Raw genomic sequence first — 16,824 nt, forward strand, 5'->3', positions numbered from 1 at the left:
CCACAAACGTTTTTTACTGGCCTGTGTCTCGCCAACCTGTTTCATAGCCAACGAGTGGTACTGGCAGTGAGCGCCGTAAATTGAAGAAGGGTAGCCCAGGTGATGCTGTGTTTTCAGTATATATTGAAAATCATTCTTAGAACTTGGTGATTTCAAAGCTAGAAGGGTCTTTTACAGACCCATCTTTCACAGATGAAGACACGTCTGGTGTTCGGCCTCCAGCTTCAACCACTGTTCTTTCCAGCACACTTGTTTCCTTGGGACCGGGGACTGGAAATGCAGGCCTGTGGGCCAAATCAGCCACCGCCTGTTTTTGTAAATCAAATTTCACTGGCACACGGCCACACCCACTTACTCAGTATTGTCTGTGGCTGCTTTGGCAGGGTTGAGGAGTTGCAGCAGAGATTGGACTAAAATATTTACTGATTGGCCTTTTACAGAAAAAGTCCGCTGCTCCCTGTTCTACGCAACTGTCTGCTTGTATGTTCAGGATGCTTTGGAATCACAGGTGTAGAAAACGCCATCCCTGCTCTCAAGGAATGAGTCGCACCTCAGAGAATGAGGCATGCCTAAGCCATGTGGAGGGAACAGTGGCAAGTGATGTAGGGAAGGAGCTAAGTTCTAGATGGCAGGCTGGCGGCTGAGTAGCCCAGAGTAGTTACAATAACATCATTAACATAAGTAAAATATAGCTGAGGAAAATAAAGTGTAGCTCTGCATACCTGAACTAGGTAAAGATTATTCATTCAAAAATTAACACGTATCTCTATGTGCCAGGCATTTTTCTAGGTGATAGGGTGCAGCCTCTCTAAATGCCAAATGTTGTGTCTTTGCTGGCATAAGGCAATAATCCCTCTTACTTTATGCCATCAGACAAACTAAGCTCCCTGCTTTGGCTTTAACTATAGACAGCTCAGTTTTAAAAGAAAAAAACTGAAGTCATTTTGGCTTTCTCTTAAACTTCTTCAATTCCATTAAAACCTGAGTTACCAGACTTCCTATCTGCGTGTCCCTTCCTTGGACTTAATCCAAAACTCTGCTAAAGGGAGCAAGGTTCATTGGGAACCTGGTTTACAATCCATTCGCAGCCGTTCATCTGCTCCGCAGAAGTGGGGACTTTAAGAGGGCTGTACAGATTTGGTTGTTCAAAGTCCATGCACCATCCAGAAAGAGAGTATTTCTTTTCTTGTGCTCATCTCACAACTTTTGCCGAAGTCTCTTGATTTTCTTTGCAAACGTGAACTGCTTCACGGTCTGTGAGGCTATCATGGGTGAGTTGCTCTTAAAGCAGATAAAACAGAGAGTCCCACACCCCACCCCCCAGACCCTGTACCCTTCACTTGCAACCCTCTGATGACGCTTGGCCTGGCAATCGTTCAGATCCTTAAAGAGACTTAAAAAAATATGTGTATTCTCCCTCAGGGTTACATTTTTAATAGAAACAAAAGGATTCTCATCAAGGAGACACTGAGTCTCCTGTATCACTTGTCTGTCACCTGGCTAGTGCACTGTACTCTCCTGATTTGGCTTTATTGACTGGATGAGTTCTGTGTGCACAGAAATTCAATCCTGGGAGCCTCTGATCTGACATCAGATGAAGGCACCTAAGCCTGAGACTCCAGGGCCAGCAGCTAGGGGCTCATCCTCAGGGCTCCCAGGCCGGGGGAAGTCACACTGCACCCTGCCCTCTTGTTTCCATCTCTGCTTCTTCCCCAGTGGTATCTGGTGGTGACATTGTTTCCAATGAGGCACGTGGACTTTTAGTCTCTTGTATAAATGAGCCTTGGGAGCAGCCCTGAAGGGAAGAAGACATCATAAAAGAGAAGCCTAAATGGACTGTGTGAAAGTGATGGAGGGCAGTGTCATCCCCAGGCCTTTGCAGTAAGGTGTGGTGGTGTGCATGTGTGTGTGTGCCTCTGCACACACACACGCGTGTAAATATTGTGTTTGGAAAAAAGGACAGGATCGTGGGATGTCTCCATAAGCCCAGGGGGCTCGGGGTTTTAGTACGAGCTGGCAGAGCTGTGTCCTCCCGTGCTATCTCAGGCAGAGAACCCTCTATGGCTCCCGGCCCAGGGCCTTCATCCACAGCCGGTGGGAGGGTTCCTGGGGTAGCACTGTGGGCCTGTGGGAAAGCATGGACTCTGGAGTCAACAAGATTAGAATCTAGCCCTTGTCTCCCAAGCAGAGGTATTTAAGGTCCCTGAAGCCTGGTTTCCTTATGCATAATAATGATAATACTAATACTCATTTCTGGGCACTTTTGAGCACTAAAGAGACAATATGCAAACATTAGCACAAGCAGGTTAATGTCTAAGGGTTAGTTCGTGTCCCTCCTCTGCGCCCTTTCTCTGTGCTCTGCTCCAGGGCTGCAGAGAGGAGAGAGCAGCGGTTATGGCCAGCACCACTGCCCACCGGAGCGGGTGCAGGGCCTTAACCCAGAAGGCCTGTGTCTGGGCATTTGTTCTAAGTGATGTTGGCCTGAAAAGTGCACCCCTTCAGGGAACCCTAGTTTCCTTATTTCCTTGGAGATGAACTTCTTCACTCCCTCTCACCTCCTGTGAGGCTTTGCCCGCTGCCTGTATTTGGAGGAGATGGAGGAGACCCTTGGAGAGGACAGAGTCCTTCACCCCGACGGGAATATCCCAAGGTGCCAGACTTCTCACACTCTGGCTGAGTCACTGCACTTTATTTTTCACTGTGAGCCACTGAGAAATCAAGAAGAGAAGGAAAGTTTCAGGACAGCTTTTTTAAAAGATAAAACAGTCCCAGCACGGTAACTGGGTAGAAAATAATAGAAGGGGATTGAGGAGACTGGAAATTCCAGTTTGTTTAAGGGCGTGCATTTCTGTAACAGCGTCCCTATGTCCCAGCAGTCCCTGGCTGCAAATTCCCAGGCAGCCTCCACGCCTGAGGGAGGAGGGGTACGTCTTACTGGGTTTTAGCTGGGGGCTTGATCTCTGCGTTTCCCAGCCTCACCCCACACCTCCTGCAACCAAAGGTGAGAAGGTTCAGCGGTGTTTGCAGCTGCGGTCCCTCTGCCCCGATGAAGCCAGGAAGCGTAGACCTGTATGCTCTGCCTCAGCTTCTCCCTCTCCCAGCTTGCTGCTGTGCACATATGGCTTCTGTTTTCCTAAGCCACAGCAAAGCACAAGCAAGCACCCATTGTAAACACGCCTCTGCGTATCAACACAGGGTTGGCTGCACTGGATTTATCAGCTTTCTGCTTCTAGGTAATGGCTGATCTAGAATTGAGGAGGAAAACAAAAAAACAAAAAAACCCTGCAGATAGCCCCCCTGCGTGTTGTAAAACCCATGCTTCCATAAGCAGGGTTTCTCAAGCTGGGCACTCTTGATATTTGGGCCAAATAATTCTTCGTTGCCGGGAAGGAGTTCTTCGGTGCATTATAAGATTTTTAGCAGCGTCCCTGGCCTCTACTCACTGGATGCTAATAGCATCCTGCACCCCAGCTGTGACAAGCAAAATTGTCACAAACACTGTGGAATACCACCTAGGAGGCAAGATTGCCCCTAGTTTAGAACCACTGCTATAAAGCAGAGAAGCAACTTTTTATTTTGGGTGTTACTGACCCATTTTGTTGCTGAACCTGAAATAAATTTATTAGTTTTTCGTAATAAATTTAAAGCAATGAAACAGGAACGCTAGGCCTCTCCTTGTTGGTGATTATATCCACAGAACTCCAGTTTACAGACCTTCATTTAAAATTCCATTTGGGCAGTTAAAACAACATAAAATTACTTTCTTAGATGGCTTTCCCGAAATTTGAATTTCGGGAAATTCAAATAACTTGTCAATAACTCGACTTGCCCACTCAGATCTTTTAAACATCAGTTTTGTCCAGCATGGTTTTCTAGGTTTTGGTTTTTTCCTTTAGAAACCATGTTGGTTATGTGTGAATTGCCCATCTTTTTACAGTCTCTGCTCAATAAGCTTGTACAATGAGTCTCTGGTAAGAGACTGGCGTGGGAGGGAAAATATTTCTCCCTAACCACAGGAAGGGATATATATTTTTTTTAACAATGCCTTTTAACTGTGGATGCCCAGGGTACCTCACCCAGCAGGAAAGAGAGAGAACTCTCTTTCTGCAATTGGAAAATAGCACTTCACTCGAGCTAAAACCCTTTCATGAGCTTCCTCTCATGGAAGAGACAATCCAAATCATGAACATTTGTTTAAAATTCCCACATGCCTTGACAGAGAAGGCCCTTTAAGAGACATGCATCTAAAATCAGTGAAGACCTTGTGATATAAGATATTTTTCACACGCATGTTCAAGTGTTTTGTAATGGGATGAACTTTTGGTGCATTTTATTATATAGTATTAAGCATTTTTATCAATGATCAGAAAACATTGTATCTGTGCAGACACGGATGGATTTTGACAAAGCTGAAAATCTGCTGGTGGGTCATGGCAACAGCCTCCAGAGGACCTAGGAACTAATAAGGATCCGCCTTTTATTTAACTAAAATCTTAAAAAACAAAAATAACTCAGATGGCTTGAACTTCGATTGTAAAAAAAAAAGAAGAAAAAAAAAGTTGCGTGGTCAGGCGGCTTTTTTTTTTTTTTATCATCTGGCATAATTTTCAACTAAAGAAACAAAAGAATCAATAGTGTTATAAAAAGCCACTTATACTCTGAGCTTGAAACAACTACTTTATGCCACAAAATTCCTGTTGCTACCTCTGTTAGTGACTGAGTAATTCAATATGTCTTGAATGTCAATATATTTTTATTACTCAGCTAAAGTTGGCTTCGCTGGATTAAATGTCATTTAAAATGATCAATTGGCCCCTTGTTTGGGATTATTTTCACATTGATGAAAAGGAAAAGTTTGCAAGATACAAGTGTTCCGGCAACTCATAGGTAAAGTCTGTTCTTTGGTAAGCCCTGCCCTTCATTTACCAACCAAACAAACACAGATCACATTCTAGATTTTTTTCAGTAAATGATTTACGACATAAAGGTCTCAGTTCGATGCCTCTGAAGAACCAGCATGGTAGGTACCCAGCGCTGGTTAAGCCCTTACTTTGAGAAACGGTAAAATGGTTTTAAATGGAAACCATTTTTTAAGTGCGAACCAACGGAAAATGGTTCGCACTTCACCATTTTATGAGACACAGAATGTCCAAAGCAGTAAAAGAGAAGCCACAGAAACAATGAAAGTGAAAATCCCTCAGCAGGTGGTGTTAAGACAACATTCACTTTACGTTTTAGCTCCAGGAAGTCTCAGAGGTGAGGGACTGCCAATATATTGCTCACCTTCCGGTGGGCAGAAGTTCCTTCTATCAAACTGCGAAAGACAACCAGATCAGTTTTTTTAATTACTAAATTGTGTTCAAATGATTCACTCTAGAGAATCACACTGCCAATCCAGATGCATCCAAAAGGTGCCATGAAGCCTCTTGGTGGTAAAAATGATTGTAACCCTGTCAGGAAACATGGAGAAGCTGTTACACCTTTGTTCCTCCTAGTAGACTGGCATTTTGTGTGATAATATTTGGTTTTGCCAGATGGTTTCTACTTGGAAGAGCTTGTGGGAAATTAAAATGCATCTGCCATTTGATAGTAAGACAAAAACTGGACAATTAAACCACATCTCAGTTCTCTATTTTTCCACCTGTACTAAAAACGATGTAAGACAAGGAGGTGGCAGAGAGGGAGAAAGACACTGCCTACTTCACTGCTTTGCCTACAGTCGCCCTCTTACAAGTGCCTTAAAAATGAGCTCGATTATTCTCAGTCTGCGTTGGTGTCTGGCACTCACCTCTCAAGGTACTTCCTGATGCTGGGATTGGGCCCCTTGCTGTCTCCCTGCTCCTCAGTGCCCCCTTCTGGCAACCAAGAGGGCAGCGGCAGGCAGGGGTGGTAATAGAATCTCTGGTCAGCTTCTCTTAGCGTAGGGTTGAAACTCCAGGAGTCATCCTTCTAAGAAGGACACCACGGGTCCTTTTCTGAAACAGAAGAAACCACACATCACATTAATTTCTAGACACAGATCAATCGGGGGAAAAAAGGATACAGTAAGGGGTACTGAAGATGTATGGTCATTTTAAGTTTCATGGTAGTTCCTTAAAAGATTAAGCCTCCTGGAAAATGCCACATTTTATGCCAGTTCCTTCTGCTGTTCAGAGAGAAAGCTGGATTGCACGAAGGACACACTCAGAGTTAAAGCTTGCTTGGAAAAGTCCTTGACCAATAGATACCTGTTAACCCGCTTCTCTGAGAATAGACGTCTCAGCGGGACGTGTGGCACAGCACGGGCTCCAGACTCCGACATGTGTCACTCGCGAGCTGTGCCTTGGAGCCAATGACCAAGCCCGCTAAGCCCCAGCTTCCTTGGCCATAAAATAGGAATAGCAACAGCGCGGGCCTCCATCAGGTGCCCTAAGGGTCAGAGGCAAGCCAGCTGGTAGAACGCACAGCCCGGTGCCTGCAAATAGCACCCAGTAATCGCTGTTGTTATTGTTTTCCTTACTTTCTCTTCACTCACATCATCACTCGTACAGTAATCCCGGAGAGAGTCGACGTTGTCATTCCCCTTTCGTAAAGGAGGAAACAGAACCTCAGGGAGATTTAAGAAACTTGCCCAAGGTGACCTGACTCGATTGCTCTTGTAAATATGTGCCAGAGGAGGGTGTGTTGCTTTCTCTGGGAGGTGAATGTTTGGCTCGCTCTGAAATAGTCCAGGTTGGGATTGGACATTCCCCACCCAGGTGTGCCAGGCCTCACCCAACATAAGGAAGTAAGGAAATCGGCACCTTGCGGTGCTGGAGCCCCAGAGTTCAAATCCCAGTGACCTCGGGCATGAGAGGATTAGAAAGGATGCAGTGTGTAAAGTGAGGATTAGAAATAATGCTTGCAAAGTGCAGAGCACGTACACGGTGTTCAACAAAATTAAACGCTTACGACCAGCCATGCTGGCTCGTGCTCATCAAAGCTCCCAGAAGCAACAGTGCACACCTGGGGGGTCTCTTATTCTCATCTGGAGGCCAGTCCTGCATCAACTAGACTTCGAGAGTCCGCATCTGCTCCCATCCACCTGTCACGGCTGTGCTAGGGGCCACGCCACACCCGGTTCTGGCACTAATCCAGAAAGCACTAGAACAGGGCAAAGGTGTGCAGCCTGCATTGCATCTTTCAATTCGCCAGCCCACAGCCCAAAGTCAAGACCTAGCCCAGCGCCTGGCCTGTACAAAGAAAGATCTGTTGCCTGACCAAGTGATCCAACATCAGTTTTGCACATGGAGAAAGGGATTTTCTGCACTGGGTTCCTTTCTACACTGATTCCATTATAATAAAACAATTTTTAAAACCTCCAAAGTAGCTATAACGAGACTATCTGTATTCTTTCTAAAGACCATGCTGGCCATGGTTCCCACAGGCACAGTGGGAAAGAGGAACGTGGGTTTTCTTCTCCCACAGCTTTTCACGCATCGTGCTGCTTTTTCTGCCATTTTTCAGCCGACCTGAATCGTCACGTCTTCATCCGTCGAGTGTCACCCTCCAAAGTAACCTTAGCCCACCATGGACGCCACATCGCTCTCTCTGAACCCGAGCACTCTCTCTGCCCTTTTACCTGCCAGCCTGTCTTCAGCCCCTTTTCAGAACCAATTCAATCTGCAGTTAGAGCTTGTTCTGTCCCTCGTGTGGGCTCTGCTCAAGTTCAGGTCATTGGTCATGACCGTGGACCAGTCCCTTCCTCTCTCTGGGTCTCTGTGTCCTCATCTGAGGGGGGAAGTTCTGGGCCCAGACCGTCCTGAAGGCCTCCACGGGTCAAAGGTCGCCATCTCGCAGGTCTCTCCGTGCCTTGCTCTCCTCGCTATAAGACGAGGATGCGTCTTTGTTTTAGTTTTGGCCGCGTGGCTTGCGGGACCTTATTTCCCCAACCAGGGATCAAACCCAGGCCCTCAGCAGTGAAAGTAAGTGCGGCATCCTAACCCCTGGACCGCCAGGGAATTCCCAAAACGAGGAAGTTAGACAGTCCATCCAAAGTAGGCAAAAGCGGTGACTCGATTATTTTCTGATTCTTGCTCTTAGTACTTCAACAAGCAACCTTGTCAACAGTGTTTTCTTGCCCTTTTCCTCTGTAGACTGTAGACTGCTTTGGGATTACGTCTATCAGTTGCTTTCTGACAGCCGGTACGAAAACTTCATCCGATGGGAGGACAAAGAATCCAAAATATTCCGGATAGTGGATCCCAATGGACTGGCTCGACTGTGGGGAAACCATAAGGTAAAAGGGCATCAGATATTCGTTCTATAAAGTAGGGCCAAGATCTAGTCTTCATCCCTGGGTTGGAGGGTAATTGCCTGTCTTCTGCTTCCTGTCTGCCCGTAATTATTTAGTTTATTCCTCACTGGACAAACAATTAGTTGCAAAGGGGAGGAAATAATTAAAGATGCCCCTTTCCATTTGTTCCTTGTGCCAGGTGCCAGTTAAGTCTCCCGGTCTGATAGGCCTCATTACGAGTAACCGTCACTCCCCTGCCTCGCCCTGGTCCTGCCACCCACGCCATCGTTAGGTTCCGGGTACCAGGGATGTGCTGTGGCGCTTTGTGACTCACAAGGGGGGCTTTGGGAAGTGTCGCCTCTGTTCCGCTGGGTTAGAAACTTCCATGGTCGCAAAAGGCCAGTTCTACATGGAAAATGCTTATCCTCTGACTTTAAAGCATCTCCTTGAAAAGCAAACAGTGCAAGAAGTCTGATTGCCCCTGCAGTTTTCCACCGTGGGAAGAGGGAATCGAATTTAAAAGATAAAGTCTTTTATAGTTAGGAAAACCATTAAAGCGCATAGATGTAAAAAAGTGGGTAAAACAACCTTGACGTCCACTGAGGGATGAATGGATAAAGAAACCACGCTATATACACACAATGGAATATTCTTCAGCCTTAAGAAAAAAAAAAAAAGGAGATTCTGCAGCGTGTGGCAACATGGATGAACCTTGAAGACTTGATGCTGAGCGAAATAAGCCAGTCACAGAAAGACGAATACTGCCTGATTCCACTTACTCAAAGTTAGATCTAAAATAAGCAAATTCGTCGAGTCCAGGAGTGGACTGGTGTTGCCAGGGGTAGGGGAGAGGGGGGAGATGGGGAGTTGCTAATCAAGGGGCATAAAGTTTCCATTAAACAAGATGAGTAAGTTCTAGAGACCTGCTGCGGGACACCGTACCTGTAGTTAACCCTGTATTAAGTGCTGTACTATGCACTTAAAAATTTAACAGGGTAGATCTCATGGTCAGTGTTCTTATCACAGTAAAATAAAGTAAAATAAACAGAGCAAAGAGTTCCCCTGCCAAAAAAAAAGAAAAGAAAAGAAAATTAAGATAAATCTGTATTCCTACTTAAAAAAAAAAAAAAAAAAAAGAGACAGCAAGATCCAGGCCTGACCACAGACAGGTAGCCGTGGGGCAGAGGTGGCAAGGCACCAGGAAGGCCCGACTCCAGATCCGCCGAAGGAGAGGCAGGCCACAGGGGAGACGCCGCTGGGCTCTGCCCTGGCTGCAGCCTTGGAGGAGGGCCTGCCAGAGGCTGTCGTGACCAAATATGGCCAGACCCCACTGACACCCTCCACCCTGTGAGTCACTGAGAAAAATCGCTCTGCAGCTCGCACAGGGTGCCCTCACCCCAGGGCTCGGAACCACTGTACCCTTGCTTCCAGGACAGGAATTTAAACAAAAAAAAATCTCTTCCTTCAAAATGACAAACCAGAAACACAAGCTTGAGAAAGGTCACTGTCAAAATAAAAAAATTTTTTAAAAAAAAAGGAAAAAAGGAAGAGAAATTCTCTGTGGGTCAGAAGGTGAAGGATGTCCCCCAGAGAGGGGGGCGCGCAGGAAATTCCTCGGGCGCAGCAGAGCGCAGGCCTGGGAGAGGAAGTCGGGGAGGCCGCTGCGGGATGCGCTTTGTTAGCCAGACTCACCTTAGGAGAGACCTCAGCGAGGACGTCTGTGGAAAAGCCCAGGGGTGGGCGTGGCAGGGAGCAGATTAGCAGGTGGCTTTCCCGACTGGCGGGGCCACAGAAGCAGCTGAAGAGCTGGATCTGAATAGCTCCTGCGGCGTCTTTTCTGAGGTTCATTTCATTGTGTCTTTGTGCTTTTTTTCTCTCTTCCGCCTTTGGACAAACAGAACAGAACAAACATGACCTATGAGAAAATGTCCAGAGCCCTGCGCCACTACTACAAACTAAACATTATCAGGAAGGAGCCAGGACAAAGGCTTTTGTTCAGGTAGCACTTCCTTTTTCTCCTTTCCTTCTTCTGGGAGGATATTGTTTTCTTCAAATAAGAGGGAGGAGGGAGGCTGTTAAGATCTCTACCTGCCTGTCTGATCCTCAAAGCCGTCACGTGCTACACATGCTACACATTCGATACCAGGTGGTGGTTTGTTAGAATTTAAGGGGGGAAAAAAATTTTTTTTTCCACTTATGTCTAACCTAAAGCCAAAACTAAATAAACACAATCTGACTCACCTTTCAAATAATGCAATGATCAAACAGTATTATCTGGCATTTATATCTATGGTAGTTAAAGGGAGCAATCAGAGGAACCAATGGCAAAGGAACTAAACAAACCTAGACCTCCAGGTTGCCAAGCCTGGACCAGTGTTTGTCCTGGCCTGTTAGTGAATCATGAAATAGATTTAATGAGTCTAATTTCTTTTAATGAAATAGAACAGAATTGAATAGGAAAGGATAGAGTTGAAAATATCAGACTGTATCACATGAATTAAGAGTGACTGTTGATTCATGAAAACTGTGATTCGGGGGTGGGGTGTGTATGTATGTGTGTGTGTGTGTGTGTGTGTGTGTCATGATGTAAAATATATTTATGACAATGCATTGTAAAAGTCTGAAAGCTGCTGCAGTAGACATTCCTCTTTCCAGAATTCCTCCCAGCTAATGAGTTCCAACCATTTAACCTACCACATAGATTGTGATTCCTAGGCAAGAGAGGAGAAACAATTAGAAGAGGAAAAAGAAGGGATCTAAAGGACCAATCAGGAGAGGTAGACATAGCCCTCTGACACTGGTGGTAATTGACGTGGTGAGACCAAGTGAAGCTTGGGAGAAGGTGGGATTGACAAACACGACCTCAGATTCTGTGTTTGGCAGGTGGGACAGAGGAGAGTTACAGATGGGGCTAGAGATGTGGATTTGGTTAGAAAATGACAAAATGACACTGTGTATGAGGAGACGAGCTCACTGGGATAAGTACTTATTGGAAAGAGCACAGAACCTGGGCCTTAGCATTGGGAAGGTGTGGTAACGTAGGAGCAGTAAAAAAAACAATTGCGATCTTCAAAAGAAACAGAGAAGGCTTTTCAAGAGCTGGAAACAGAGTAGAACAAAGTGGAAAAAGAACCCTTCTTCTCTCCGGCTCTGCTGATGCCTTCTTTCATCCTTCACCCTAAACTTAGTCCTTGGCTTCTGTTCTTCCCACTCTATACTTTTTCCCTGGATGGATGGATCCCGTTACACAGCTTCAGTTATCACCTCCATGAATGGGCTCTGAAATCTCTACATGCAGCTCTAAAATCTCCCTGAAATTCCAAATCTTAATTTCCAAGAGCTTCTTATAGGACATGTCCACTGAAATATCACATTAGTATCTCAGACGTGAAATGTTGAAGACAGGCCTTCTTCCCACACTGGAAATCTACCCACCCCCAGATTTCATGTTACATCAGCAGTGGTATCACCGTTGTTTAAGTCACCAAACTTGACACTAGCTTTATCTTTGACTCTTCTTACCTCTGAGTCATCACTGTGCTGGACAGTCCATTGGCTCTTCAGCACCATTCCCACTCCAGTCTATGTTGCAGGGGCTAGAAGCCTGGGAACCACATTTCCCAAGATTTCTTACCAGCAGGCTCCAGGTTGGAATCTACCAGTGGCAAGTACTCTCACGAGACCTGGAAGATGAAAGCAAGGCAGAAGCATTATTATGGCTTCCCTGGCAGCGGAGGCTGATGTCTATCTAGACTTCATGACTGACACCTAGATTAATTCAGCAATCTCTGCCTCTGGTCCATTTCTCCTGCCTCCCAAATTCATAATACACACTGCCAGCTGCCCTCCAACACTAATAGGGTTCCCTATGCCAGAAATGTGTATCACTTTAACTTTTGCTTTTTTAACATATATAATACCCCCCAGGTCTACCTCAAGTCTACTACCCTTTATGAGACCTTCTTCAACTGCTCAGACACGCACAGATACCTTCTTCCATCATCTGTTGGGTTTCCTTGGCCCTAAACCACATCGTGATTTACATTTTTAATAGTTGTATATATGAAGTCCTTCTCCCCAACAAGTAGGTCATAAGCTCCTAGAAGGTAGAGGGTTATATTTTATATACATAGTTCTGTTTTATACCTTATGGAGGCTTTTGATAAATGTTTCTGGGCAAGCCTGGTGTGGAATATCAGAAACTTAATATGGAAAAGCCGTCAAAAGAGGATGGGGTAGTTCGGAGGGCCAAATATAGCACATCTGTGGAGTCGGCCTGGAGGGGATTATTAGTGACTTCAGATGTTGAGGGAGAAGTGTTAGCTCCAGGATAAAAGTGGAAGACAGGCTGCAGATGCTACAGAACAGACTGCTTGAAAAAAATCAGCAATAATGGGCAGAAAAGAAAAGTAGTCGTAGGGGGAAGGTTCACAGGCTTCCAACAGTGATTGCAACAAGATAAAAGGAAAGAAGAGTGCTATTTGTGAGGAGAGGTTAGTCATTTTTGAGGAAATGAATGTCGGAAGCCAAACTCGCCCCAAAATGAAGGCTTCTCGGTATACAACCCAGTGTGTAATCAAGTGAAGTGTTAAACTGGAGGGACTCTTAGAGATTTCGGTATGGATGATGAGACAGAGCTCAGACAGTAAGTAGGGCTCAGATAGTGGAAGGAGTCAAGAGGGTTCCAAATAAGGGCAAAGCTAAAGGTTTGGAGGATGGCATGAGCTGTGATTTATATAAAAGGAAGTGGCGAGACTGGAGTGAAGGGTTCATGCTAGTAAACAGTGGAAAACAAGAGTTTCCGGGTCGAGATGACAGAGGGGCCCGAGGGGCAGGCCAAAGAGTGGATCCTTGACTTGATAAGTGGTCGTCGCAGGATTTTTTTTTGGCCATGCCACAAGGCATGTGGGATCTTAGTTCCCCAACCAGGGATCAAACCCATGCCCCCTGCACTGGAAGTGCGGAGTCTTAACCACTGGACCGCCAGGGAAGTCCCTCATCATAGGCTTTTGAACATGAAGTGATGAGAGAAAATGTATGTTTTAAGACAGGTCATGTGGTACGGAGCAGAGGGAGGGAACGGTGTATAGGCTGTGGAAAGGGCCCTCCCACCATAAGGACAGAACGTTTGCAGGCAGGCACCCTTCCTGAACCATGTAAATCATGGTCACAACATGGCACTGATGTAATTTCCAAATGAACCCAGCGACGAAGAAGATGAGGCTTGCTGTATGCACCTAGCTGCAAAGGAAGACAGAATAAAGGGGATGAATGGCTAGCATTTGGGGTGGAGCAGTGCTAACATTGAAAAAGATTCTTTCTTTTGGCCTTTCTAACTTCCAGAAGCTCCACCATCTTGCCCTATTCCCCAGATTTTCCATCTAGCATTTCATTGTATCCTTCACATTAGATTCAAGTTTCGAATACCATTCCTTGGGCTCACAGTCTGGGATGGAAATGGATATACAGCGCTCACGGGTCTTTGTAAAATCTAACCCTCTGAGAATCAGAAATGCAGGTACGTGCGCTGTCCCAGGGCCCCCTCGCACGGTCATGCAGGAATGCATCACACAGCTCCATCTTCTTCAGAGTCATCCTAGACTTCTGTTTATCATTATTTTGCTAACTTTCAGGCAGTCAGAGGAAGGGGTAACTTTTTCTATATTGTGCTAAGTTAGCATTATGACCAGGTTCAGTAGCTCTCCAGCTATGTGAAGGCGATGGGAAGTCTCTTTTTAGAGTTCAAGGTGAAGACAACTTTAGGAAATTGTAACCTCTTCACGCCACCATTTCCTCTTCCAAAGGTTTATGAAAACCCCGGATGAAATCATGAGTGGCCGAACAGACCGTCTGGAGCATCTTGAGTCCCAGGAGCTGGATGAACAAATATACCAAGAAGATGAGTGTTGAAGGAACCAGCCCCCGGGGCTCAGCGGGCCGGTAGCCAAGGGCGCCCTGCCCGCCAGGATGGCTGGGGCGTGATGGAGCGGAAGGGAAGAGACCCGGACGTGGCAGTGACACTTCTCTCGCCCAGCGTGAGGGACCCTGGAGCACCTTAGACAAACCACTCAGCAAAGGCGGCGCTGGAATTCTGGCCAAGGGCACCAGCCTGGGACTCATGTTCACGGTTCCTTCTCGTTTGGAACCTCTGTCTGTAATTCCTCCCCCACCCCGTTCCACCTATTGTTAAGTTTCATGGTGTTTTTGTTTTTGTTCTTTTTTAAGACCATGCAGTTTGACTTTTCATCATTCATATAGGGGAAGACATCGAGGTTGTTTTCCTATGGAAATATATATCTATTATATATATATATATATATTTTTTGCAAATCTCACAAAGTGCAGAAGCCCAACTGGTCAGGAGAGAGAACACTTGCAAAAGGGTTCAGGTTCCTCTTGATCCTGCCACGTGGATCAAGTTTGTTCCTGTTGCTGTTGGGTCTTGGCTGGAAAAAAAAAAAGAAAAAGAAAAAAAAAGATGCTTTTAAAAAAGATAAAGTGAAAAGGAGAGCTCTCTTCTTCTCTCTCTGGCTCTCTTTCCTTCCCTGCCCCGTCCCGTCCCGTCCTCCCTCCTCGCCTGCTGTTGAACTTCAGGTGCCTTTCAGCAGAGTTCAGCCTCTTTGGAGAGTCTTGGGAATTGTTGGCACCTAAACGGAATCAGTGGTCTGGGTGCTTTATAGCCGGCACCACAGAAATCAAACCCACATCCCAGCATTTGGCTACCTATCGGAGGGAGGCCAAAACATCACAGAGGCTGCTGCCTTCCGGAAAGGTGAATGCTAGTCCGGCAGGCTTCCCCTGACACAGCTGTGAGAACCGCGGGGCTTGGTGGTTCCACAGAATGTAAGATAAGCCTGGAAGGCTGTCCAGGTTATTTGGAAGCCCCAGCATCTTGGGATTAGTTTGCAAGTGCTGCGAAGTGGGAAAAAAATGGAAAAAAACCACACAGGCCTGATGGTCCAGGTGACAGATCTTCTGCAGTGGGGTATGAATTATTCCAAAGTAGGTTGTGGAGGGTTATCTCTGCTCCATCCCAAAGGCCATCGTGCCGTCAGTTTCATACCCTCACCTAAAATTTTTTCAATTCCCAGCCTTTTTTTTTTTTTTTTTTTTTTAAAAAGCTTCCTGGTCCCCGCAGGACACAGGGCATTTGAGAGGGAGGATCCCGGAGTGCGTAGTCTCAGTTGTTACTGGTGTTTGCCACGCCTGGGCAGATGGGAAATTCCTCAGATACCTTACTTTTCCCCTCTTCTTTCCTAGCTGTGTTTCCGAATGGACCCATGTGTGGCTCTTTTTCACCTCAAAATAAGGTCAATAGTATCTTATAAAGTGAGGAAGGTGCCACCCCTTAGTACTTTTGATGATAACATATTTTTAGAAAGCTGTTGCAGTTTTGGGGGGGGGGGGGTTCCTTTTCAATAGCCGTCTAAATCAACTCTTCCAATACAGGCTCGGAATCCAACATTAGGAGTACAGTCTTCTTTTACTCACGAAGATTAGACCCCCCTTGCAGGGCACCCCGTCCTTGTTTCTCTCCGCTTCCTCCGCTCAGTTGGGTGAGCATCTCGTGGTCCCCCGGGTACGTGTCTGCACTGTCGCCAGAACTTCCATGTGAAGCCACCAGATGCCCAGGCGTGTCCTCAGGCCATTTCCAAGTGAGGCAGGCAGGCGGGGGGGGGGGGGGGGGGGGGGGGGGGGGGGGGTTGTGGTCACACGGGCAGCAGGCATTCTCCACCCCTCCCCCAGCCCCAGCCTCACTGACGAGGACACCAGCCTGCGGGGAGGGAGGGACAAATAGGCTGACTATCGCTCAAGGACACTGGAAACGCTCCTGCCTCTCATCCGACCACAGATAGATGCGCAGGGGTGGCCGGCCTCCTCCCACCCTCACACACGCCCCCCACTCTACCTTCCGGAAGGTCGGGTTTGCGGTGAGGTCAGGGACCTTCTATGTGTCCCCTGATGAAGGGTTTGGGTTCAGTCTGCTCGAACAGGGATGAAATCCAGCTGGATCCCAGCATGCTACAGATGTCTTTCAAGAGCGTTCTATAGCACACAGTGATAATCTTCCAGCCTCTGAGATGACTGACGTGGGCTCTCAAATGGAGAGATTAAGCCAAATACCTGGTGTGCTGTGAAGCCACTGAGTTGCAGGGCTGGAGAGAAAGGGTGGATCTTCACTGAGGCTCTCTGTGTGTGACGTAAAACCAGAGACCCGGGCACGATGTCGCTCTTCTCTAAGAAAGATTAGAGCATCTCATTCCGTTCACCCAGGTTTAAGGACTCCGGCTCTTATTGTCCAAAGAATCTTACAGTTGAATCACGGAGGGGAAATTCCCCTTTGCCCCCCAGATTTCTGTATCTAAAGCAATATCCTGTAAGAGTCTGTAAGACTTAGGCTGACACCTTCAGCCACTTGAAGAAACAGAAGCTGTCAATTCCAATGTAGTCTCTACGGTCCATCCAGATATTACTGTTACTGGTTTTCTGTTCACTCCCTTAATGGCAAAGGTTCTTCTCATTGGTTCTTTGAGAGCATACCTGAGCGACGCTGATACCAGGGATACAGC

The 16,824-nt window shown here is 46.5% G+C and overlaps 1 protein-coding gene across 4 annotated transcripts in view; it reads left to right on the top strand.

Moving 5' to 3' along the window:
* ETV6 (ETS variant transcription factor 6) overlaps positions 1-15,912 on the top strand; it is a 240,879-nt gene extending 224,967 nt beyond the window's left edge. For 3 of the 4 annotated variants that reach the window (XM_036866354.1, XM_036866355.1, XM_036866356.1), the window contains 3 exons: positions 8,115-8,257; positions 10,153-10,253; positions 14,059-15,912. In XM_036866354.1, the coding sequence (XP_036722249.1) occupies positions 8,115-8,257; positions 10,153-10,253; positions 14,059-14,164 (350 nt within the window). In that variant the 3' untranslated portion in view covers positions 14,165-15,912. The remainder of the gene's footprint in view (positions 1-8,114; positions 8,258-10,152; positions 10,254-14,058) is intronic. The other variant, XM_036866353.1, reaches the window with a different exon arrangement.
* Positions 15,913-16,824: the final 912 nt, after the last annotated feature.

This window comes from Balaenoptera musculus, chromosome 10 (assembly GCF_009873245.2).
Source record: "Balaenoptera musculus isolate JJ_BM4_2016_0621 chromosome 10, mBalMus1.pri.v3, whole genome shotgun sequence".
Taxonomy (NCBI): Eukaryota; Metazoa; Chordata; class Mammalia; order Artiodactyla; family Balaenopteridae; genus Balaenoptera; species Balaenoptera musculus.